Raw genomic sequence first — 26,590 nt, 5'->3', positions numbered from 1 at the left:
CATGTTTCTGTGGTCACGATTTGGCTGATACAACTATTATTCAAGAGTGACTAGAAAAGGAGATTAGGTGCATGACAAGAAGTTACCTGTATTCAGAATACACTTCTGTGTCCACATTCTACATAGTTCACTTAAAGCAGTTTTCCTTTTCGCCTATTGTTTAAAATGAAATGTCATTTATTACTAATGTTCCTCATAGACCTTCCTCAACAAGTGATGTGCTGCTTGAAGTAGCTAACATCCCAACTTTAATATAGAGAGTCACAGATTTCTGCATGAGTCTCTCTGCAAGGTCTCACTCTCTCTTCTCTTTTAATTAGCTACTTTTTTTCCTCCTCCCAATTTTCTTTGAAGATCAGTCAAAATAATTGATTAGTGCATATTATAACTAATCACAACTCTCCAGATTGCTCAAGAAAGGATTTTCACAGTATAAAACTTTACCTGAGATGTCACAGGGACTTCAAATATTAAACCTTAAAGTAGGTTTAAGCTTTTAAGCTTCTGTTGGGAAGGATCTTAAGTGTTGAACTCCAGTGTGTATTGAAGAAGCCTTGCATTTCTTAGCCCAGTCTTTTTGCAGTGGTCTGTCTCTTGATTTAAAGGATCACAGTACAGTAGAACCTGGGAATGGAGGTTGTTCATAACTGACCAAAGTGTTATAGCTGTTCTTTCAAAAGTTTACAATGGAACACTGACTTAATGCAACTTTGAAACTTACTATGGAGAAGAAAAATGCTGCTTTTAATCATCTTTATGTAAATGAAACAAGCACCATGTCAAATCTTTTTTTTAAACTTTCCTTTTCTTATAGTTTAACAGTACTATACTGTATTTGTGGGTTTTCCCTCCATCTCTGCTTCTGTGTGATTGGGTATTTCTGGTTCCAAATAAAGGGTATGGTTGGTTGGTCAGTTTGTAACTCTGAGGTTCTGTTGTATTTTATCTCAAAGCTATGTAGGAGCAAACCATAGGTTCAATGAGAGTAATTTTCAAAATTTAGTTTCAGCTTGAATATGAATTGTGAACTTTGACTAAATGGTTGCATCTAGCAGGAATTCTTCATCTCTCTTCTACAGAGGCCTATTGCTTTTGTTAGTCTCTAAGGTGCCACAGGACTACTCATTTTTAAAAGTTTAGTGGTCAGAACACAAGATTCCCAAGATTAATGCCTGCCTTTTCTACTACTAGAGTTGCAAGATGGTTTAACCAAAAATACTGAACCCCCCCCCCCTCCCCCCCAAAAAAAAACTGGGGAAAAAATTCTTGGAGGGGGGGAGACCAAAGTTGTTGAGGAAGGGGAAAAAAAGAACTCCGAGTTATTAAGCATAAATAAATAAATAAATAAAAGTAAAAAATAAAATAAAAATAAAACAGCATGGCCCCTTTCAGTGTATGCAGAGTCAGAATAGGTATAGGAACAGGGGAGCGGTAGAGCACTAAGACGCAGGGAAGGCATTGCTTCCCCGTGGTCTTTAGGATTTTTGCCAGTGGCCATTTTGTTTTCTTGATCAAGCCAGAATGCAGCTTCCCTGCAGAACCAGGTAAGCAGGGAGTCCGGGGGAGGGAGGCCAGGGGCTGGGCCCAGTTCTCGAGTGTGTTGTAGGGTTACCCGGTGTCTGGTATTTTCGCCTCCTGGCAGGGAAAAAACCCTGGAAAATACCGGACATTTTAAGTGTATGGTATTTTCTGAATTTTTTTTACCAGATAGGAGGCGAAAATACCGGACTGTCCAGGTCAATACCGGACACTTGGCAACCCTATCTACTACCTAGATGTATTTTGCTTAACCTTTTTGTGCCTATGTTTATTCATCAGGCCTGCTGTGAGGTTTAATAAATACTTGTTGTTAAAGGGCCTGGAGATTCTCTGGTGAAAGGGCCTGTGTCAGGGATGTAAAATTCCATTTAATCAGTTAAATGTTACATTTAACCAGTTAACCGCTTAAACTGGATCCCATGGGCATGAGAAGGAAGGCTGGAATGGCCCCTGCTTGTGTCGGTGGGAGGCTGGTCCAACTCAGCTGTTAACTGAGTGCTGGTTAACCTGAACTGGTAAACATCACCCGCTAAGGATGGTGCTTACCACTTAACGGATGACATCCCTAGTGTCAGTGAATGGTGTTTTTCTCATGTTAACACCAATCATCTTCAGGCAGGCCCATCCTCAGGGACTATTCTATTTGAAGGAATGCACTCCTTTATGAAATGGTAGAAAACCAAAGCCTTGCTCACTGTCCACAAAAGTGCTCTGGGTCTTAAGGAAGAAACTCTGTGAATGAGAGCTGAGAGAGCACTGTAGCTGCAGTGGGCTTGATTCTGGTCTCTCACTAGTTGTATACCCTGACTTCAAGGGAGTTGCTGCTGATTTACACCAGCATGACAAAAGGCAAGATCAGGCCTGATGCCTTGTAGAATCACTGGCTAGACTGGAGGCTTTCTGTTACAGAGTACCATAGCTTGACATGGAATGAGATTCCCCTTTTATCTCAAGTACTAAAGATAAGAAGAAGGTAATAAACGAGTTGGATTTATTAGGGTACATGGTCAGGATTCTCAACTGTTGTTTGCAGTCCTGGAGAAATCTGAGTCATTATGTGCTTAACTGACGTCCTTTCTCATGCTGCCATCTTACACCAATTTCTTTTACTGTTTCTTGACAAGGTCGTTCGGTGAAAACAAATATCTAAATCATGTCTCTAAACTCCATATTGGCCACAATATTTGAGATCCTGTTCCTTCTAAGAGAAACTGCTCAGAATGTAGATGTGCAAGCTGGTTATATGCTCATGAAAAAGCAGGCTGTTTTTCAGAATAGAGAAACCAAAAGTGTGTACCTTTCATTGTCGTTTTTCTGCAGTTACACATGCCATGTAAGGGATTCGTGCCTAAAGTGTGAATCCCACCCAACACTCTCATATGGTAAGGTGGAAGAGAGACCACTAGGATATGGGACTAGCCTCGCTCACAGTTTTCTTGGGTCACTCATGTTTTCTATGCCTTTAGACTCCCAGGGGGTTGTGGTGTCTGTTGTGCTAAAGAACTAGAAGCCACCAGGTTTTCCAGTGGGCTGGAGTCATAATACTCTCGGTTTTATTTACCTCATTTGTTAATTTGTTCACTTTGATTGTCTCAAATTGGAATTTTATCAGGTCTTTACATTGTCAGTTCATACGTTTGTTGTTAATAATCCTATATTCATGCATTGATATTGTTTAGTGAACTGGATTTTACTGTATGTTAAACTACATATCTTAAAGATTGTGGGGGTCTGGTTTATATGTGATGAATTGACTTGGTTCCACTAGGGAAGGCTGCTAGGCCCTTTGGACGCAGTACTCATCTATAATTCCTTCTCTCTGGGACAGAACCTCTTCTGCCCTGTTATAACTGTTTGTGGGTTCCCATGTGTTTATTATCTGTTAACTGAGTGCGATCTTAGTACTATGAGTACACGATGCACATCCGAGAACATTACGCGCTGTTCCGCTCTGGAGAGACATCATAATTTTGTGCCAAGTGTGAAATAAAGCTGGAGTCTCTAGTGTCCTAGCTTTTAAAACCAAATCTAAAAGGTAACAGAACTTGGAAGAGCTAAAAATTCTCCCACACAGTCTTTTTGAGATCTTCTACAACATTTGTCTCATATTAAGAGCTTAGCTTAGGAGCAGCCTGTGTTGTAGAAGCTCTTGGACTTCTTACCCCTGCTAAGTGGTACTGTTAGTGTTTAGGACAGCAAACTGGGCATCAGGACTCTTGAGTTCTATTCCCAGTTTGGCCACAAGAGTTGTCAAACCACTTACATTCTCTTTTCTTCATTTGACTTATCTGTAAGTGGTTATAAAATGACTGTAGGTAAAATACTCTTTTGCAGTGTGTGTGGTGGAGCCTATTTAACTAATTGCTGTTTAAGATCCTTTGGTGAAAGGCTGTTGGAGTATTATTTTTACAAAACGTACCTTCTTTGCTTCTTCCCATTGACCAGCCCATTTGAATACAGCCACTGTCCGAGTTACGGAACAACACTTGGTCCGTAACTCGAACTGTTCGTAACTCGGATCCCATAGAGTTACATGGCGACCGCGCTGTTCGTAAGTGCAGATCACCGTTTGTAACTCGGATCCACATTTATGACCACTTTGTTTGTAAGTGCGGATGGTCGTAAGTGAAGGTGGCCATAAGTCCGGGAGCGGCTGTAGTTCCCACCTTGTGGGCACATTGTGGAGCTTGGTTTTCCAGGCAAAGACTTGCATCAGAAGCCTGTTGTTCCCTTAGCTCTGTTCACATGAACATTCTCCTTTGGAAGGTACTTCAGATAAGGCCAACTGTCTCCGCAGACACTGAAGATGAAAATAAAATTAATCAAGTAGCAGCGTATGTGTTGCTGGTATTTTAGAGAGAGGAGATATTTCCACTTGTGAATTCTCTGCACAGGATCAACCTAAATAGATGTCTTGCTTCTTCTGCCATCCTTTCCTTCCCTTTACCCAGATACATACGCTACACTGCTGAAGTGTTTTCCAAACAAAATGTATCTGCACACAAAAAAAAGTCTTTGGAAAATGACAATGCTGTTTTCTCCTTTTCATGATCAGAATCATCCCTCAGTCCTTGTCTGGTTTAAAATGGCACTATTCCCATGTGCCAAGTATTTTAATTTCTTTTTCTTTGGGTATAGTTTGCTCTCTGGAGCAGAGATTTTACTCTTTTATTCCATTGATTGCATGCCACTTTGTTGTATAATGGAGCGGCTGCCTCTGAGAGGCAGAAGAAAAAAAGGGTCTAATGAGTTGTGAGTGCGCACCAAGTGCCTGAAAATGGTGCCAAGTGAAGTTCACAAAAATCTCAAATTAACTAAATGTAATTGTTTTATTAATCAGGCTGTAACATTGCACTTGATACTTGTAGGACAAACATGAAGGCAGCTTTGTAATCTGGCTCATCCCCTCACCTCCACCATAAAAAAGGTCTGATTAAAGTTCAGAGCGGAGATGTAAATAATAATGGCTTAGTAACAGTAGTTCAAAGTTAAATAAAAATATTACCTAGCAATTAAATGCTAGAAGGTCTCATAAACAACTAACGTCTTTAAAGTGACGTGGAGGAGGCCTCTGGAGGTCAAGTCTCAACATTTCATTGTAAATATCTGATTTATTGCACCATGTCAGAGAACATGCTGAAAATGAAAAGGGAAAATGTCACCCTAGATCATTAGAGTGCTTCAGTAAATCAGAGAAGTTGCAGCTGCTTACAGTAAATGACTTCTGACTCATTGAACCAACTGCTAACAGTCTGTATTAAATGCACTTGGTACTCATAACAATGTTCCTCTCATAGGTCGGACTATGATGACTGGAGACCAGCTCTGGCCAGCTTGCTTCAACCTATCCCATTTCCCAAGGAGTAAGTTCATAGCACCTGATTGTTTGTTGAGATCCCTGTTGGTGGGGTTGTTTTATGATGAAATCTCAGGGTCTTTTAAACGTTTTTGTACTGGAGAACTTGTACTTTGGAAAAGTCCAATGGAACTTGTTCCATGTGGCCACAGAAAGAGAAGCTTGAAATTTCCTTGGCCTTGTATCCCTCTCCCCTTTTTTCCAAGGTGATCCTGAAGTGGATTGAATAATTTGATACACTAAGGTGGAAGTAGTAGTGGGGAGGAAGAAGCGCATGACTTACTGTCCAAGGATATGTCATCCATGTGATCAAGGCTTAGATTGTTTGTCATGGTGTTTTGATAGAAAGAAGAAGCTGCCTTGCCACTTAAGGAGTAGCCAAGTTCCCTGTGAAACCTATTAATGAGCGCTAGTGTTTATAAAGTGCAAATCTCCAAAGGCGAACATTACATCCTATAATGGTACAATTTACTAGCTTATCATGTCCCCCGTGGCCTAGTGCCTTGAAGTAGCGAGGTCCAACTCTTCTGCACCAGGCTACCTGGACTATAACATGGCTTGGGAGATAGGAAACAGTGCTGTCATTTGCCTGAGTGAGTCCCTGAGCTTCTCCAGGGAGAATATAACCCAGTACCATGATGCAATGCACTTTTCAGAATGACCATTAATTGCTCTGCTTGATGTCTGACACCAATTAGTTGTGACCTTGCAGTGCAATTAAAGATCACACTTGGGTCTAATGTAGTCAAAATTCTGTTTACAGATTTAAGTTTGGTGGCCAAATCATACAGTCTTTTACTCTTTCTGCTGACATGAACCTCCTCTTAAAGTTAATGGATTTTATCTGACTAAAGACTGGGTTTGTCCTTGTACTGTTTGTTTTTGTAACTGTTAAATGAAAGGGGGGGGGACTGCATCTCAGTCTATTTCAGAAATATTGCCCCTTTTATGTAGGTTACAGTTGCTTTGCATGTTTATGGAATATATAGGGTAAGAATTACAAAATAAAGACATCAAATCCTCATACCTTTCTGTTTTTAATTTCAGGGCTCTTGCACATGAGAAGTTCACAAAGTAAGTATCTGTTTCTTTAAAATACCTTTCTGTAATACCATAATCAGTTAGCACTAGCAAGGATGGGTCCTGGAGTGCCATGCATTCAGTATTTTTGTCTGAGAGGGTCTGAGCGTATTTCTGTTAACAAAAAAGTTTTGCAGTATACTGCAGCAGCAAAAGTCCAAGGACTAAAGACATTTGATACAGATAGAATTTACAGAGCAGTTTGTCGCTATACGTCATCAAAAGCTTTCTGACTCTTTTTAAAATAGGCCCTATCACTTTTAGACCACCTACTTCTTTTGAACGCTGTTCCATTTATTTATGCAAACACCTAATTTCAAATGTAACCCACAAGAAATGTGACTCCTGTGTGAATTCTGCAACTGTTGGTTTTCATATTTTATTTTATTTATTTTTTTAGGGAGCTGAAATATGTGATTCAAAGATTTGCAGAAGACCCAAGACAAGAAGTGAGTCTCTTTTTCCAGTTAAGCAGAGTAATCATCAAAGGGATTGTGAGTGCACCTGTCAGAATGTTCCTGCATGAAGTAGTACAAGTGCCAAAGCACTGTTCAGCTTTCAGGCTCTGCCCTTGATTCACCTAGAGAGCCAAAATGCGTTCAGGAGTTAGGCTGCAGTGTTATGAATGGCTTCTTGCCTCATATATAAACATGCCTTCCATCCTGTGTGGCAGTGATTAGCTGATGATGTCAGTGCTTTGCAGTAAAGTGCAACCAGCAAGAATTATTTTCCTATTTTCTATTGGTTCCTCCAAGCTCTTCGTCATCTATTGAAAACAGCAAAGCAGCAAGTTCCGGGTCCTGTGATTTGCAAAACAATGAGTTTTTGTTTAGTTACATTTCAGTTTTGTTGTGTGCTAGTGACTTTGTTTTCCTGAACAAAGAAGGGTATTCCTGGAATTGGTGCATAGCTCTTGTATCATGACAGCTGACTGCTTCACAGCCACATATGTAACTTGTTTAACATAACCAGCTGCAGCTGATTCAGACAGGGCCTCTCATCTCCATGAATTTTCTATCTATCGGCAGGCAGTGAAAAAGTGCTACCATAGAACTGCAGGCCAGGGCACGCTGAACCTTCATTGTCCTCCAGGTCGAGAATTTTTGACATTTAGGTTTAATTTAGACTCTCAGGGTCAAACTCAGCCTTCTGGTGTAACTGTTGACTTCTCTAGAATTACACCATTGATGAATTTGGCCGCAGATTATTATATATCCAAATGAAAGATGATCGGCTTCACTCCCCTTGCACAAAAAACCTGAAATAAATCTGCACCCATTAAAAAGCAAAGAGGGGGTCTGACAGACTTGCCAGGGCCCTGGTCAAGACCAGGGGGAGGGACCCAGCTCTGCACTCTTGAAAAGGGCGTGGCCTCTCAGCAGAAGAGTTGGGGCTGGGAATCTTGCTCTCAGTGCCACCCAAAGCATACCATGCCCCTCAGCCAGGCCGCAGAGCTGCCTGGAATGCACTATCCAGCACTCTAGTAGCCATTTAAAGGGGCTGAGGCTCCAGCTGTTGCCACTGCTGGGAGCTTTAGGCCCTTTTGAATCGCCAGGCCTCAAGTCAATTGCCCCCTTTGCTCCCCCTCTCCCATTGGCGGGCCTGAAAGCAAAAGTAACAACTGGAAAAGCTTGCTGTAAAGCAGGGCCCAAGAAGGGGAAGGACACCTGTTAAAGACCATGGAGGTAGATATAATAGAAAGTACAATGGCAGTGGCATCTGCAGAGCCAAATTTGGACTAATGAGTGATGAAGATGCATGTGGCAAAGGAGCTCAGCAATTTAACTGTTTTCTTTTCCTGGTGGATCTGCTCTAGTTTAATTTGGGCTTTGTGTGGAGGAAATTGAGGGCTGGTCAACCAGCCTTGATAGAGCTTCTCTCCTTATTCAGGTGCTGATTCTGCTGAGTAAAGAAAAATAATGAATTGTCTCCAGCTTTGTAAATAATAATATTCACCCCAAAAGAGACCCCCCCCCCCCCGCTTTGTGGAGTGGTTGATCCATCTGGGTGATGTGCTAAATGTGCTGATTATATCGGTGGACTCTAACTTTGAATGTCTTTTGCTTTGTCTGGCAGGTCCATTCGTGTTTGCTGAGTGTACGGGCTGGCAAAGATGGCTGGTTCCAGCTATACAGCCCTGGGGGAGTGGCCTGTGATGATGATGGAGAACTATTTGCCAGTATGGTACGTGTCTGCAATAACGTGAGTTTAGCAATTTGTTTGCAGCCTTTAGCCAATATGTAGCTGGTAATAAATACCTTTGTTTGTTTTGTGCCTGTCTTGCAAAATTATGGCACTGTGAAGTATCATTTTTTAACCAGTAAATCCAAGCCTTCATAGAACCAGTTGAAATCCATTGTTCTCAGTTATAGTAGCAATTTAGCGTGTATGTTAACAAGAAATCCATACATGTTGTATATATAGCTCATTAAATAAGCTCCCTCAACACACCCTTAAAACAAATAGAAGAGTATGTTTCGGAAAGGAAGTTAGAAGTTACTTTTTAGAAGTGGATGCAGTCTGAGACAATGCAGGAGTGTCACCCACCCATTTGCAAATATAAACTAGGCATTTGTAGGGCACAGACAGGAGCTAGCACAATAAAAGACAGATGTGCTTGCTCATGCAAATAATTGAACTAGCATTCTCATTTTTGAAAACGTAACCCGTTATTTTATTGGTATCACACACACAAACACCCCAGTTTCCCATTGGATAATGATCACCATTAACAATCTGAGTGTCAGTAAAATATGGTCACCTGAAGGGATTTTGTTCTTGTATTCCATCCCCAAAACTGGACATTTGAACCAATACATTCTCTCTCTCTGACACTCTCACACCCTCTCTAAGGGTATGTCTATACTGCGAAGTTAATTCAAAATAATAGCTGTTATTTCGAATTAACTTTAATAGCGTCTATACATGCAAACCGCTATTTCGAAATTCATTCGAAATAGCAAAGCGCTTAATTTGAATTTGGTAACCTTCATTCTACGAGGAGTAACGCCAAATTTGAAATAGCTATTTCAAATTAAGTGCTGTGTAGACACTTAATTCAAAATAAGGGGCCTCCAGCCCTTCCCAGGGAGCCCTGGTGGCCACTCTGGGCACAACCAGGAAAACTTACTCTTCTCTCCCCCAGCCCTGGAGCCATTAAAGGGGTAGACCCTGGCCACAGTGCCTGTGCCAGCTCCAAGCCTGCCAGCCCAGAGCCAGCAGTGGCTACCGGGGCCCCTGACCCAGTGGCCCCAAAACATGAGCCAGCAAGCCACTGGCAGCCAGCCCTCCACCGCTCCCCAGGAGCAGTCTGCCAGCTCGCAGGAGCCTGACGGGCTGGAGAAGGCAGGTGCCTTCCAAGTCCAGGGTGGAGATCATGGATCTTATTCAGGTTTGGGGAGGGGGGTGTCCCCAATGTCCATGATCTCCGCACTAGACAGAGGAATGGGGGGGAGGGATAGCTCAGTGGCTTGAGCATTGGCCTTCTAAACCCCAGGTTGTGAGTTCAATCCTTGTGGAGGCCATTTAGGGATTTGGGGCAAAAATTTGTCAGGGATGGTACTTGGTCTTGCTGTGAAGGCAGGGGACTGGACTCGATGACCTTTCAAGGTCCCTTCCAGTTCTAGGAGATAGATAATCTCCATTATAAAAAAACAAAAAAGAAATACAGCCATCTATGGCAGGATAGCTGCCAGCCTGGCCACCAAAGGCCACATGCAAACCCAGGAGCAGGTTTGCATGAAAATCAAGTTGGTCCAGCAAGACCCCCAACCCTGGGCCCTGAGCTTCCCCTCCTCCTTCTTCCCCTGGCTTCCCCCTTCCAGTTCTCTCCTCCCAGGTTTCCCTCTCCCACCCTCTCTCTTCCCTTCTCCCACCTCCTTTTCCCAGTCACCCCAGAGTTTCATCCCCCCTGCCACCAGTTTTGTTCAATAAACCCAAACCCTGTTTCTATTTTTCAACATACGTGTCTTTTGTTTGACATCAGGAAGGGGGGCTAGGGAGGGGTGAGTGGAAGGATGTGAGGGAGGAATGGCGCACGAGCCCCCGGTGGGAAGGACTGGGGTGGTTCTTGAGGACTCCTCGGGGTGGATGCTCTCCCACAGGGCCTCCTGGATCCTGACAGCCCCCCGATGGACTCTCCGGATGGCAGCCTGCAGCAAGTAAAGCCGGGCTGATGGCAACGACCCCATGAGACACACCGGCATGCCCAGGGGCAGCTCTGGCTCCATGTGGGCCATGTGCTGCAGTGTCCCGAGTGCGGGCACTCCCAAGACAGGACTGCTTTGCTGTCCCTCATTGAGGTAGACAAGCTGGCGGGGAACCCTGAGAACTGTCTGTCCGGGGTGTGTGTAGGGTCTCTTTAAGCACAGAGCTCAGTTAGCCTTAGGCAGCAGCCCCACACACTTAAGTCCTAACCTGATGCCCTGTCGGCACTGGTTCTGGCCAGCCTTAACTTCGGTTCAGGGTCCACTCAGTGGCTACCTATATAGCTATACGCAATATAGCTATATAGCTATCTACAGATAGCTCTTTTGTGGCTATCTATATAGGCACTGAAACTCCAGCTGGTCAGCCAGTTGTGAAGCATGTCCTAGTCAGAACTTATCTTTCTCTCTCCTGTATTCTTCCTTGCCAGTCCTAATTCCTGTCTTTGTTACAAGTGAATCATTGCTCTTGAGGGGACTGTATAACTGTGTGGCATTGACAAGTCCAAAGTAGCATGAGAAAGCAAGGGTAATGGTAACCCATAGTGATGTGACCTAGCCCGGACTCCTTAAAAGGACATTGATAAATATTTAAAGAGCTATGAACGACTAATGGTAAAACCATTCGGACTTTAACCTTAGCATTTCAGTATGTTTTTTCACTCTTCAAAAAATATTAATAAGGACATTTGCTGAAAATGAGAACATTCTGCAGGAGGAGCAAATCATTGCTTAGGAAACAAGGATCCTTTGCTAATGGCAAGTCCTTGCTGCCAATAAAATAAGGCGTGAAAAAACATGGAGTTGTATATGTTCTATTGTGTGTGCAAAATGGTCTCTGCAGTAGAATAATTTTCAGTGTTTTCCATAAGCTGTTCTCTAGCACAGCCTAGTAGCATGGTGGCACTGAGGAACTTCATGAGACCTGGAACAAAGCTTATAGCATGACTCTCCTCTAAAACATCAAAGGTCATGAGGTTCTATAGCCATACCCTGTATGGAGTCTATATATAAATCATACCTCGCCTACCCCCTTTGTTCTCCCTCTATTCTATAGTGTGCTTTGTGTGCACACACAAACCCATATTTTTCTACAGTCTTATACAACATGTGTGCCCATTGTGTAGAAATGATCTAGCTATTGTGGACTAGCTGTGCTGTTAGCTCCAGAGAGATGCAGCACTCACTGCATGCTTTGCCTGGTGTGATCCTGGCTCAGGAGAAGCTGTAGAAGGCCGCACATTGCTCTGTGAGGAAGCCAATGCATGGTTTCTAAATAGTATTCCTTGTGAAGTACCATAGTGAGCAACAAGTTCAGCATACCCCACTTTCCATTCCAGATGCCTAGGGACTGGAGTAAGGGCTTTGCCGTTCTCTTGAGAGAAGTGTTCTGTTTCTCAATTGAATTTTGCAAGCAACTTTTGCTTTCCCCGCCTAAAGCTATCTCTGCGTATGGTGTGATGTCACATTAGGCTCCAGGCTCAAACCTAGAATATGAAGCCTGGGAGCTGGTGGACTGACTGAGCAGAGAAGAATAAAGAGGGACTCAAATAACTCTTTCCTTCAAGGGGAAAATGTATGGAAAAGGAAGCAAAACAATGTTTTGTGGATGGGAAAAGAAACAGGAGTTTCCCACAATCTGGCTCATCTCACTTCCGTGACTTACTGGGGGAGGAGTGGTCCCTGCCTTCTGTCTTCCCAAGGCATTCCTCTTGTACAGGCAGTCCCCGGGTTATGTACAAGATAGGGACTGTAGGTTTGTTCTTAAGTTGAATCTGTATGTAAGTCGGAACTGGCGTCCAGATTCTGCAGACCAGGGAGACGCTGAGCAAAGCCGCGGAGGACCCGGCCGGACCTGCGGCGCTTGCAGCTGATCTGGAAGCGGCCGTGGGTCCGGCCCCGTGTCCTCCGCCGCTTTGCTCCCCGTCTCCCTGGTCTGCTGGCTCAGCAGACCAGGGAGACGGGGAGCAGCTTTTCTCGCCCCGGAGGAGGCGGGACCAGGCGTCCCGCCGCTCCAGTCCTCTGGGACGAGAAATCCCCGTTCGTAACTGCGGATCCGACATAAGTCGGATCCGCGTAACTCGGGGACTGCCTGTACATGCACTTTTCCAAGCAGCCAGTCCAATAGGCTCTTGTTGCAAGAATTTGGTGGTGGTGCCTCTTGTCACAAAGATTTACACCCCTTGCCCTCACTCAGAGACTCTCATCCAGCTAGGTTAGCAGCACGAACCAAAAGCCATTGGCAGTGATCCAGTGGCCTCTGTGAAACAGGTTGATTGCCAGTACCTTCCCAGTACTTCAACTGGTTTCCTTACTGGCCACCCCAGAAGAGAAACTGAGTTACTAATAAGCTATGTGGGGCACTTCCCTGCCACTGCCCCCCCGTCCTTGGGTAATCGGAGGGCTTTTCCTGTGCTGTCAGATCAGCTCCTTCATAGAGTCTATATTCACTAAGAGCCAGAATCTGCTCCCACAGCTCACGCTGGGTAGCACGTTTTCCAGTGAATAGTCCCATTGAAATCAATGGGCAATCAAGGGTTCAGTCAAGAAGAATGCAAAGATATCCGTTGTCATGAAGCTGTTGAAATATTGCAAGCTCTTTGTCATGTACTGACTGATATAATTTACTTTGCAGTAGATGGGATGTGGTTCTCTGGCTATTTTGGGGGCATCCATGTCAGTTCCCTTATCTCTACCTCTTTTTCTTCTAAACAGGTTCATATTTTGATGGGGTCTTGTTATAAAACAAAAAAATTCCTGCTTTCGCTGGCTGAAAACAAACTTGGACCCTGCATGTTACTGGCTCTGAGGGGTAACCAGACCATGGTGGAGGTAATTCCTAGAGTAACCATGCAAATACGTTTGGTGGGCAATAAATAGTATCTGGTCTTTTACTGCCTCTCCCAGAATAAGACCTGGGATAATGCTTCCATAAAGCCAACTTTAAAGCTATTGTATAGTCAAGTCAAACAATGAGGAGTGCCTGTTTTGCCACAGTTAAGAGCATGAAATACATGAAAGGTGGCTGTAGATACTATTGGAAGCCTGTTTTCTTCCCAGCAGTTCTCAGGAGCTAGTCAGAGGCACCATGATGTTAAGTGCTTTTCAATCAAGAAATGACAGAGATGGCAATGGCTGTGTTGAATAGGACAGACAAAGGTAGAGGGGTTGCAGGGCTAGGCAACCCACTCAGCCAGGCCTTAAGAAGGCTGATGTCCAGTTCAGCAGTGTATGGAAGAGGGAGGTATGTAGTGCAGGACAGGACATTCTGAGGCCCTGTATGATTTTTATACATAAAAATCCATCTGTAATCTCTATCAAGTGTTAGGAAAATTGTATGTCTATTAGCTAACCGTATTTTATGGGGTGTATTAAACTGCCCCAGCAAAACTAGCATCCAGGTAAAAAATGCATTTGGAATTTGTCATTTGTTTACACCAAAGTGTGCTTGTAGTGCATGGAGTAGCATATTGGTTTTGTACTAGCAGGGGTGCCATGTTGTTTTTGTGTGTGTCTTGTAGAAGGGGTTCCTCTGGCATTGTGGCTGTATGTTTTGGTTTGGAGGGAAATATGAAATGACTAAATAAGAAGGAGGTGTTTTAGTTCCTTATTAGCTTATTTCATTTATTTTAGATAATTTTAATTGAATCTATATTACGGAGAGGCTCAGTGTTCCCTAGTGGGTAGACCACTGCCTGGACTTTAGCAAACCTAGGGGTTTGTTCCCAGCTCTGTTAGTCCTTGGCAAGTCACTTCACTACTCTGTTTCTCAGTTTCCCCATCTCTAATATGGGGACATACGGATACTCACTTCTTTGAGAACTGTTGGTGAAAAATGTTGAATATTGTGGTTGTGCTGAATGAAGTTGAATATTGTGTTGCCTGAGTTTTTCTGGTGCTTGAATTTTACATGTTAAAATCTAGTTTTCCTGTAATTGAAAAGCAATCAAAATGATTGGGAGAAAAAGGTGTTTTTTTTTAATTGCCATGTAATATTGATTGACTGCGGAATTCAGATGTAAAGGGTAGGGCGGATAGGCAAGTGTTCAGGGTCCAAAAAGTCATTTTTCACCATCAATAAATTAGGATTTGTAGCTTTTAAGGCCAGAAGGGACCATTAAGATCTCCTAGGCTGACCTCCTGCATAACAGTGCATACTATAGAATTTCACCTAGTTCATGTCCAGCTCAAGATACTCCCTACAATCAAGATGTCCAGAAGAAAAGATCTGCCAAGCTGCCATTGAATAGTCTTCACTCTTTGTCCTCCTGCTAGATTCTGTGTTTGATGCTGGAATATAACATCATCGACAACAATGACACGCAGCTCCAAATCATCTCTACTCTGGAAAGCACAGACGTGGGAAAGAGAATGTATGAACAGCTGTGTGACAGGCAGAGGGAATTAAAAGAACTGGTATGTCACCCTGCATACGGTATTGCCTCAAGACATAGTAGTCTGTATGCTCCAGAATCAGGATTTCACTGTAGATGTGATATTTCTCTGAGAGTTTGATAACATATCTTGCTCCTGTATGAGATTTAGTATCCTGTTTCTAACCAGCATAAAGAACAATGGTGACTCTTAGTCTTAGTGTGATTGTCACATCCTACTATCTTTTTGTACACAAGTGGCCTTTGGGTGGTAGCACAGCCTGGCATTTTGAAGTGCTTAAACCGTCACATCATCATCCGTCTGGTGCTGCTGATTTAGCACTTTGTTCAGTTCCCAGGTGATGAACCCGAGGCCGAAATTAAATGGTCTGACGAGTTCAAGCAATATTAATGCTGGCTAACAAGTTCCTTGTGTTGAATTTCCTAGTTTTATACATGAAATTTACAAATTGAAAATGAATGTCCCCTATTGCACAGAGATTCCTTTGGTCCTTCTGAATGCCTTACCTCTTTACTCTGTTTTTCTCCCCCCCCCCCCCCCCGAAGAAGAATGTACCCAGAGTAACAGTGATTTACTAGAAAACAGGGAATGTTGTGATAAGTTGCAGAATGCTGTCCTTTTCCTACCTCTTAGCCCTTCTTCATAGAGTTATTTCATCTAAGATGAACCTAACCTCATAGAGTCTAGATGAATCTTGACCGAGCATTGCCTTATGGTACCAATGAGCATCCAGAGTCATCCTTACCCATACTCAGAATATGCAGTTGCGTAGGCATCTGAAAATGTGGGGGCACTGCTGGGTCTTAATGTCCAACCACCTGCCTCTCCCTGTCCCCATTCTTTGGCTCTACTTCCTCCAGAGAGGGTCTAGTTAACATCAAATTGAAAAAGCTTGCCAGACCCTCAGCACAATGGATCTGTGAAAGAGCCATTCAAGTGGAAAGGAACAAGCATTTGCCAACCCCAGGTTCATACCGTCAGTTTCTCAAAGTTACTGTGTTAGTAAACAGGGTCTTAAGTTTAAATTTTGTTTTAAAAATATTTCATTAGTGTGTTGCTGAAGATTATAAAATCACAACTATAAAAAAATCATTGGTCACCTCCCTCTCCCCACTGCCATCGGGGCAGCATTCTAATAGTACTATGTAGAGCCCATACATCCTAAGAACAGCCCTGTGAGCATCCATTATTATGTTTGGGACTGTCCTCCGCAGTAACAAACCTGTCTTTGGTCAACTGCTGCTGCACACTGTGAGAGAGAAATCAGTGCTCCGAGAAGAACAAGGCAAGCTGGTCGGAGGACTGGCAAGAAGCTTATGAACTGGAGCAGAGCATGTTCTGGCTAAAAACTTGCTGTACTCTGGTTGAGGTCTGAAATGCAGGCAGACAGCCTGTGTAACCAAAGTGTGTGTTCTCTGTTACAGCAAAGGAAAGGCGGTCCAACGCGATTAACACTGCCATCCAAATCCACAGTGAGTCTTTCTCTTCTTTTTTAGAAACACTGATGTACTTTATGTGGTAGACAGGGAGAGATTGGCCCCAGTAATTTTGTCAGACAGAAGGGCAGCCATTCCCTTGGGGATTTCACAAGTAAAGGGAAACTTGTGCTTTCGGTCTGCTTTTTCAGTGCCTCTACAAGTGCAGGTCAGGTTATTGGATATGTTTTTGTCCGAAGATTTGGAATTTAAGATCAAATCTAGTATGTGGATTGGAGGGCAGAATTTTACAGAAAACAAGCAAAGCTCAGAACATCTGATTCTGGACTCTACATTTGAAAGTTTGAAACAGGCCATCAGAGTCACAGTGGCTATAATGACATACATCTTGATGAATGCCAGAGAAGTCAGTCAGTTCAGCTGAGCAGAACTGGGACACGGGACTTGAAATGGAATAGACGTTGTATCTGGGTAAATAACATGTCTTGTGGGTAATCTGGATTTGCTCTGATAGTGAATCCCATGTCTTCCATAATAAAAACCTTGCAAAAGAAGATTTTGTTGTAATGTTAGACTCTGCTGCATTCATTTTCCAAGGGCTTATGAGGCAGTGCTGCCACAAATGTTCAGCTGTTGACCAGTGAAGCAACCGTGCAGAACAGTTCTTTTATAATGCTGTAAACATGTGGCGCAATTGTACACATCTTTCTCGCCAGCATATCAGTCATGTTATTGCAGATGGTTGTAGACTGAATATTCTCTTGTTTATCACTCTGATACTTGCTTTCAGGATGCAGACTTGGCCCGGTTATTAAGCTCAGGATCCTTTGGAAACCTGGAAAACCTCAGCCTGGCCTTTACCAATGTAACGAGTGCCTGTGCTGAGCACCTCATCAAACTGCCTTCGCTCAAGCAGCTGAACCTGTGGTCAACTCAGGTATGTGTTTTTCAGATGGAAGTGCCAAGACGGATGTGGTGCTGACTCATTCTGAAATTGCAGGTTATGTCATTGTGAGAAAAATGTGCGTTCTGATGTGTAAAGAGGCCTCCTTAGAATGAATTTGCCTTCCTCTTATTTTTATATGCTGGTTTATGGCTTAGTCACGCATGTTTTTCTTATTTTAGAAGGCATAAAGGGATAGGGACTGCAGTGAAAAATTGCAAATAATTTCAGATGTTGCAATGAATTTCCTTTGGTCACATTACACTTCTTCAGTGATTGCTGCTCATTGACACTCAAGTGCTCTGGTGTGATTGTAGACGCCAGTGTATTTGCCTCAGAAATACTAGTGCTTTCAGTGGATTAAGAAAGAGAAACAATTTTATTCCATTTATTTGTCCCAATCACAACTCAGCAAGAGATTGTGTAGATAATGTTCAGTCTACTTGTTGCGAATCACCCATGAATCACAAGGAAATCAGCATTTGAAAAACAAAAACGGGGAGCTGGGGAGGATGGGAGGAAGAGATCAAATAATGAATAAATGTGAGGACGCTGCAGAAAGATGCCATAATCATTGAATAAAATTACCCTACATTTAATGAGAAAGGTGCTTAAGATTTTATTTTTCTTTACATTTCCTGTTGTTTTTGGTTTCTAGTATTGAATAAGGTGTGTGTCCCAGCACTATTAGTACCTTATGGTAGAGCACACTAGGAATAGTAGATTGAGTCCCAGTGTAGCTCTGCAAAATTTGTGCATCTTTTTCCTCCATGTTTCATATGAACATTTTTTGCCATTTTGCTCTACAGAGTTTTTCAGGCAACATGTCCTTATTTATGCAAAATAGGACAAATGTCTAACAAGAATTTTCAGACTTTTATATGTGAATTCTTGCTCAAAATGAATTCATTTTCACTGGACAAGGATGCAATTTCATGAAAAAGGCGCACAAATTTTGGGATGAAATAATCCTAATTGTTGAGGCGTTTTTTTAATTTGAAACATGAGATCCCAAATTGGAGCCATTTTTGCCTTGGATTATGAATATCTTGTGATGCCTTGGTGCTCATCAGTGTATAATTTAGAAACAGCGGAGAACAGAGTCAACACAACCATTGCCCTACCACTGCTACATTGTTTCTTGTAGACAAGTAGCCAGCTAATGTTAATTGTGGTGTGATCCACTTGGGAACTGTGCTGAGACTGCCATACCCCTATTTCACTTACACTGAGTAGGAACTCTCTAGTACCGTGCTCGGGGCTGGCCTGGCACCGGGCGCATGGCGGGGGGAGCGCCGGCCCCGGGCGCGCGGCGCATGGCGGGGGGAGCGCCGGGCGCGCGGCGCATGGCGGGGGGAGCGCCGGGCGCGCGGCGCATGGCGGGGGGAGCGCCGGGCGCGCGGCGCATGGCGGGGGGAGCGCCGGCCCCGGGCGCGCGGCGCATGGCAGGGGGAGCGCCGGCCCCGGGCATGCAGCTATGGGGGGGGGGGACGCCCCGGGCATGCAGCTATGGGGGGGGGACGCCCCGGGCATGCAGCTATGGGGGGGGGACGCCCCGGGCATGCGGCTATGGGGGGGGCCGCCCCTGGGGCGCAAGTGTCCCCGCCCCCTGGCACCCGGCGGGCGAACTGCCACGCCCCCTGGCGCCCGACAACCTTGAAAGGTTGGGGACCACTGCTCTAGTATAAGGGACACATTTTCAAAGGATTCAATCTAGTGAATGAATGGCCCTATAGATTGTAACTCAGGACATCTGTGTTCAAACTTCCTTCACCTTTCTCCTTGCCTTGTCATCTGACATTGTAATAGATTGGGATGGGTTTGAAGTCTCCTGTGCAGACCAAGCCCTGACTATTCCATGTATTCAACCAAGTTACTTGCAGAACAATATTCTACCTGTTCTTAATGGAGTGTGCTTGTGCCCTACAGTTTGGAGATGCAGGTTTGCGGCTTCTGTCTGAACATCTCACCATGCTGCAAGTGCTCAACTTATGCGAGACTCCCGTCACAGATGCTGGGCTGCTGGCACTGAGCTGTAAGTGACCCAGATATACTCTAGGAGAAATTCATATGAGTTCAAAGAAAAGGATTTTTGTGCTGTGCAGTGGATGTCCAGGCTTCACTTTCTGTTAGCATTAGTTGTAACCATTTGGCTCTCTGAATCTCCCCAGCTTGTTAGATGCTGGATTTGGGGTACCCCATGGGACTCTCTGCCCAGGAGTAATTAATCTCTGTCTTATGCTAAAGTGCACTGTTCTTAATGCTACACCACCTCCTCATTGTGAGCATTCTGCCATTGGTGAGACTGTGACCTTATGGAGAGTCAGATAATGGCAAAGCCAAGATGGCATGTAGAGCTGCATGATAAATCAGCTGGGCAGATTCTACATTCCCAGCACTGTGTTTTGTGTCTGTGGTGTTTGGGAGGTGAGATCCTGGCTTTACTTCGTTAACATTAGTGGCGAGTAGGAAAAAGAGGACTGAGCTAGCCACTCAGGATTTCTCGTGCTGCGGGCTGCTCGAGATGGCAGGTTGAAAAGGTAGGGGAATTGCAGATGCAAAGGCTTGTGATGCGTATCATGTGCTACATGGTTAGCTCTAACATAGATCGGCAGCTGTCTGACATCACAAGCAGTACCAGATGGGCCAATACTTGATGGCATGGTGAATTCCCAGGCAGAACAGTCAGCTCAACAATACACTGCAGCCCAAAATTAATTAGATAGCATGGAGAGAGGACCATCTTTATTTCTAGATTAGCATATCCTCTTGCACCGTCTGAATGCCCCCATGGTGCAGACTGATGCTATTTGGCATGACATTTATGCAACCAGTGCATTGGGAATAAAAGCTGTGGTTCGGGAGAGTGCTTAAATCCTACTCAAGTCAATGAGGTGTAAGCACATGTATGAAAGGCCATTCCTGACCTGGGACCAGTATGCCATTGCCCAGATTTGAAGTTGTAAATTTTACTCTTTTAACTATGTTAATGGTTCTTTGAATACATATTGGCCTATGGATAAACCTGAATTATTAAGTGGGTACAGGTAGGCCAGCCCATCAATATCTCTCTGTATGTTTTTCTTTTTTTAGCCATGAAAAGCCTGTGTAGCCTAAATATGAACAGCACCAAACTCTCAGCCGACACCTATGAAGATCTCAAGGTATTTCAGTTTGAGATCCATTTGTAAAAGTCAACAAATAGTCTGTGAATACCAACAGCATTGGCATAAAAATACTAACGCATTGTGTAACATAGGCCAGTATAACCGGTATCCTGGAATTAACGTGTTAGGATAGGAGCAGCATCTTTATCTATTTTTGTCCTCATGATGGGTGACTGGTGGGGCAGCCTTTGGGGGAGACCTTGTATTTTACCTGTTCGAAAAAGAAGTTCCATAATCTAGCAGTTCTGGAGAAGTGGATGATCTGGAAATGCCCAGATGAAGAAGTAGACAATGCCTAAATTTAGGTGTTTCTGTATCTGTGTGTGGAGCATTTAAATAGAGTGTAACAAATCCAGGAAGGTTTAAGTCAGGAAAAGCACATTGTGCAGTCTGAGCTATAGGATTTTGGGGGGAGGGGAGGAAAGTGATGGCAGAAATAACATTGTGGGGTTTTGTTTCTCGGTGACACCTACATCAAGTCTGCTGAATGCATAAGTAAACAACTAGGAATATAAAACTCAAGCTGGATTCTTTCTGGCTTATGTGCTATTAGAAATGAAATGTTCCTATCACAGAATTTTTAATTTGTTCTATTAATGATGCACAAGCTGGAATAGATTTCTAGTTCACTCTCCCAGAGCTGTGTGCCCTCTGGTGCTAGCAGGATTAAAAGAAGTAGCAATTTAATTAGAAGATTGGACTCAGAATACATACAGGACATTAGACTGGGCAAAAAAGTCATTTTTACTTAGAAGTTTATAAAGGCAGAACTCCTGTTTACAGAGAGACACCTGAGCTCTGCCCCACATGCCATGATTTACCATATTCGGAGTTTGTTGTCAACATTCTTACAGGAACTTGATAGTAGGGATGTTAAAATGTGTATAATTAAGTAACATTTTCAGTGGTTACATGTGGGGCAGCAGGTGGCTCCCCGGGGATTCCTAACTTTTAAGATGACTCCCCACATGCATCAGGAGCCTGTGAGAAACTGTGAACTTAAACCAATGAGTGCAGGCTCATGAGTTAACTGTTTACACGGTTACACTTTCACATCCTTACTTGATAGTGTGGTGTAATGTGCTGAAGTGAAGCAGGGGTAGAAAAACAGCCTTGGGTGGATTCAGACAAAGGCTGTGTGAAGCGTGATGGTTTTGATTCTTATGACTGTACACGGACTTTTTCTTTGATTCAGTTTTGAGTGAGTCATGTCTCTGGAGATTTGCTTTGTAAATGCAGGCACTCAAAGTGAAACACCGTGTTCCATCAACTTTCGTGTCAAAATCTAAGATTTTGTCCCGGGTTCACTCAAAAAGGTCACATATCTGGGCTGAGCTTTGAATTTGAGATAAGTCTAGGAACCAGCTGAATTAAACTGATTTAAGGTTTTGTTACAAACACATGTCCTAGTTCTTGGTTTGGAGACAGTTCACCTACAGATCTGATCACGGCAGTTAACATATGGACTTTTAAAGGCTAGTTTTTCCCATCCTCAATGTGCTTGTGCATCATACTTGTGTGTGTAAACAATTACATGCCGCTGAACACCTGATTTGTACATCTAGTCAACACATTTGCATTTGCCTCTAATACTAGCTTGAGCAAATGGTTGTTTCTGCATCAGTTACACACAGTCATGGTCACTAACTATTGATCCCTGAAAAAACAACACTCTCCTGAAACATGGTGTATTAAAATAAACTAGTTTAAAAAAAACCTTCTGGTTCCAGTTCCCTGAGCTCTTCTGACATTTTCTATGGCTTTATAGTCAAATTTTCCTGTTTGGGCTTCTGCTCTGACCTGGCGCTGCAGGGCAAGACCCGTAGAAGCAACACAAGAAAGTGATGTCGATAGCGAAACCAGCATGAAGTGTTGTCAGTTGAACAAAATTAAGCAAACTGAAATAACAGATACACAAATCATTTCCCTCTCTAATCCCTTTTATTTCCATTAATCTGAGGGTGCACTTGTGAAAGTAGTAGGAGGAAAAAAATCCAGAAGTGTGACTTTTCCAAGAGAGAGACCAGCTTTCCCTTAGGCACTTGGTTTTTATATCTCTTGGGAATTTTGAATTCAAGAGTTTATTTGTGATAAAAACCTTTCCTCCCCACCCCACATGTCTCTGTGAGAATTCAGCTCCCAAGCCCTTAGGAGCAATGATGACATTTCCTGTCCAGCCCCCATCTGCCACCAAACACACTTGCGTGTACACAGATGCCCACATACGTACCAGGCAGGCTGAACCAGACAATAAATAAACACCCACAACTGAAGTCATTATTGCCTAACTGAAAAATTATTTGCTGGCAATGTCTGTGCTATTCTGACTAGCGCTTATCAAAATATATGTGCACATAAATCTAAGCGCAGAGGTAATAATCGCTCCTAGAAACTTCAGCAATCCCCTAATGCACTAGTAATTAAAAGTGTTTGTTTTTAGAGACTTATACAGTTGCAGTAAGAGACCATGGAAATGCAACTGACAAATAGCATCAGCACAAAGAGCCCAAGCCCAATCTTACCTGCACCAGTAGAGAGTGGGAGTAGCCCCAGGGATATTGATGGAACTATACTTTAAGTGAGATCAGAATTAGGCCAAAAGTCTAACAACCTAGGGGGGGGGGAGAGTTATAATTGTGAAGGGGTGGGAAATCTGTCGCTTGCATCTTGAGGGAGAAATGTGTGGTGCTATGTACTTTATTAGGTGACTACCGTAGTGTCATCTGATTGGTTTTATAAATGCCATTTTAAAGTTTCACAGCCAGCAAGTTGTGTTAATCAATTATAGCCGGAACTAAAGACCATGGTCTGGTCCTCATTTTGCATCAGTATAATCCCCTTGCCTTTAGTAGAGATGTTACTTGTTTATATTGGTGTAACTGAGACCAGAACCTGTCTATCTTTGAACTGGGTTTCTCATTGTGTCTTGATTAAGGCCTGGAGTCATTAAGCAATTACGTGTGTTCTTAACTTTATAGAGATTGGGGCTTCTCCTGTGCATAAATTAAGAATGAACTTAGGTGTTGTTAGGATCAGGGCCTTTCTGGGCCTTTCCTCATATTATTCTGACAGTGCAGACTTGTGAGAACTTTCTTTTGGATCCTGAAACCTTATCAATAATTCTGATTTTTTCCCCCTTTTTTCAAAACAGGCTAAATTGCCCAACCTGAAAGAAGTGGATGTCCGCTACACTGAAGCATGGTGAACTCTCTTTGCCTTTAGCTTCTGACAAAAAGAAGATGATTTTAAAAACAAAACCAGAAAATAAATCAACTTTTGGCTAATACCTGTAGAGCAGTGAGTTCTGGGACGTCACTTCTAGCAGTTGTGGTTGTGAGGTAGAAGTGTTGCTGTGTGTGGAGGAGGGTGAACTGAGCATGCCCAGACCCTGCCTAATTCTTTCAGCTTTGTAATTTCAAAAAATCAACATAATTTAAATCGAAAAACAAAAAAAGACTTTGTAGCAGCAAGAGGATTCTAACAAGGGGGAAAGCCCATCCTTTGTGGATTTTATTTGCCTTTGTGTTTTATGCTGTGTGGAGGAAAAAAAGAATACATCAATTTTTCATGGTTTTAATTGGGTTTCCTCAGCTGGAGTTCATTTATTAGAAACTCCCCCTTCACCCTTTTTTGTTCCAGGAACGCAACCTATATCAAGAGAAGAAAAAAACCACACATGATTTTTGCACCTCTCCCTGTTTCATTGCAATTGTTATGCAAAGTAATTTTGTTGTACATAAGATTTACATAATGCACCTATTTAAGAAAATGGTTCACAAATAACAGGTCTGGGACCTGTCTTTTATTTATGAATTGTTAATTCTTCTCCTTTTTTTTTTTCCTTTGCATATAGTACTGTATTAACTAGTTTGCTGTCCTGTTGTTGGTTTGTTTGGGTTTTTCAAAGCCCTCCTTGAGGAATTGCCTTTTAATAATGCATAGCGTATTATAATCTGACTGTCAGGACATTTTCCGCCATTGCATTTATGATTTTAAAATGCCTCTAACATCGTGAAGTCCAAAGAAAAACATATATTTAAAAAGTGGTGAATGTAGGGGCACAGGGATGTAAATTTCATTCCTGAACGACTGAAATCTTTCTTTGATCCTCTTCAGGCCCCATCAGGCTTAAGAATTTGGGTGAGGGTAGGGAAATGGTGTCAGTCATTTTACTGATGCGATATTTATAAAACTTTGTAAATTTCCCAAGTCACCTATGTCTTTTTTGTGTATGTCCAATATTTCAAACAAAAGTTCTCCTGCAATTTTGTGCATAAGGTTTTTCTGCTTTCCCCTTCCTCTCCCCCCCCCCCCCCCCCGCCTTTTTTCCCTTTCCTTTCATTATGCACACATTGTTTTGCATGTTCCTCTTGGGAGACTGAGAAAATACCATTGTTCCTGATCTAATGGCTCTGCCCTGTCTGTACATGTGACCACTACTTTCCAAATCCCCCCTCCCCGCCCCCTCCTCTACAGTTGCTTAGAAAATGAAAACAAAAATTGTGGTTTCTTTTTATAAATATACTGTTGGCTTTTTTCATAATGAGCCTTTCTTGTACAGAACAGCTTATTTTTTTTAATTTTTTCTTTCAGTTTAGCACTGTTATTTTACTCTTGAGCACCTCGAGATTTAACATACAGCCAATGTAATTTTTTATATATAAATATATAAATATATATATAATCTTCAATGGAAGCCAGGCTTTTGTTGGGGGGTGGTTTATTTGGGGGGCTTTTTATTTTATGGGTTTTGGTTTTTTACTTTGTTGCTAGGTAGATTACCCTGTCCAAATATTCTTACCAAAAAAGAGAGAGAGAGAGAGAGAGAAATTGGTTTAAGTCTTAACTCAGTGTGACAGATATATATATTTTTCTCCCTCAAATCCCAAACTGTAAAAGAACACAGCATGGGAAGAAAAGAAAGAGCAAAAAGAAAAAATATGCCAACATTTTTCCTTAGCACTGTTGCTTTTACCAATGGTTTACTACTGTTCTGTAGCGGTGTACAAAGAGATGTGAAATAATTGCAGGCAAAAATAAACTGTAAGAGAATATCTTTTAGCTGCGTGCTTTGTGCTTTCTTTGGCTAAAGCTCTCGCACCGCCTGGTGGCAAGGGAGTATCTCTGAGATTTCCCAGAGAAGAAGAATGGTTTTGTGTTGTGGAAGTGGATTGGGTCTTAGCAGATCTGGATTCAGTGCCCTGCTTGGCCAGAAATCTCTCTGCCTCGGCTCCCCCACTATAAGCTAACACCTGCTTTGTCTGTATATAGGTGGTAAGTTCCTTGAGGTGGGGGCAGTTTTTTATCTGGCAAGTATAGTTTGTGTATGTGTAGCGCCTAACACAGTGTCACCTCACTCTCACTTTGGGTTTCTCAGCATTTCTGCAGTGCAAACAATAACAATAATAAAGGTGATGGGCATCGAGAGAAGAGCCTCAGTAGATAGAACATAACCTCATAGTGTGACTCACTGGTTAGAACCATAGATGGGCAAACTATGGCCAAATCCAGCCCATTGGACCTTTTCATTTGGCTCTTGATCTCCCACCACGGAGTGCGGTTGGGGCCTTGCTCCACTCTAGCTGCCACTTCCTGGCTGGAACACTGAGGTGGGGGCTCTGTGCTGGTGGGGGCACGAGGATGCCCATTTTTCCAGTGCTGCCCACATGGGTGGTGCCCCTAGATACTCCCCTTTGGCTCACTGGCTAATCCACCACTGGGAGAAAGTTGGGCTAACGAGCATTTATGAACATAAGAACAGTCATGCTGGGTCACATCGAAGGTCCAGCCAGCCCAGTATCCTGTCTGCAGACAGTGGCCAATGCCTGGTGTCCCAAAAGAAAGGAACAGAACAGAACACACAAGCTTTTGGACTGCTGCCACAGGAGCAGCTATATTGGTGGGTTTTGAGATGTGGGCACCTCACTGAGCCTGCTAGATTCATTTTACAAAGGGCACCAAGCAGCTTT

The 26,590-nt window shown here is 43.1% G+C and overlaps 1 protein-coding gene across 9 annotated transcripts in view; it reads left to right on the top strand.

Annotated features, from left to right (window-relative positions):
- CMIP (c-Maf inducing protein) overlaps positions 1–25,677 on the top strand; it is a 201,118-nt gene extending 175,441 nt beyond the window's left edge. For 6 of the 9 annotated variants that reach the window (XM_075939998.1, XM_025184431.2, XM_075939999.1 and 3 more), the window contains 11 exons: positions 5,337–5,402; positions 6,443–6,469; positions 6,876–6,969; positions 8,552–8,677; positions 13,396–13,512; positions 14,956–15,096; positions 16,500–16,547; positions 17,302–17,448; positions 19,384–19,489; positions 20,548–20,618; positions 23,773–25,677. In XM_075939998.1, coding sequence (XP_075796113.1) covers positions 5,337–5,402; positions 6,443–6,469; positions 6,876–6,969; positions 8,552–8,677; positions 13,396–13,512; positions 14,956–15,096; positions 16,500–16,547; positions 17,302–17,448; positions 19,384–19,489; positions 20,548–20,618; positions 23,773–23,826 — 997 coding nt within the window. In that variant the 3' untranslated portion in view covers positions 23,827–25,677. The remainder of the gene's footprint in view (positions 1–5,336; positions 5,403–6,442; positions 6,470–6,875; positions 6,970–8,551; positions 8,678–13,395; positions 13,513–14,955; positions 15,097–16,499; positions 16,548–17,301; positions 17,449–19,383; positions 19,490–20,547; positions 20,619–23,772) is intronic. The other 3 variants (XM_006122667.4, XM_006122666.4, XM_025184432.2) reach the window with 3 other exon arrangements.
- Positions 25,678–26,590: the final 913 nt, after the last annotated feature.

This window comes from Pelodiscus sinensis, chromosome 12 (assembly GCF_049634645.1).
Source record: "Pelodiscus sinensis isolate JC-2024 chromosome 12, ASM4963464v1, whole genome shotgun sequence".
Lineage (NCBI taxonomy): Eukaryota > Metazoa > Chordata > Testudines > Trionychidae > Pelodiscus > Pelodiscus sinensis.
This window is presented reverse-complemented; position numbering and strand designations above follow the sequence as displayed.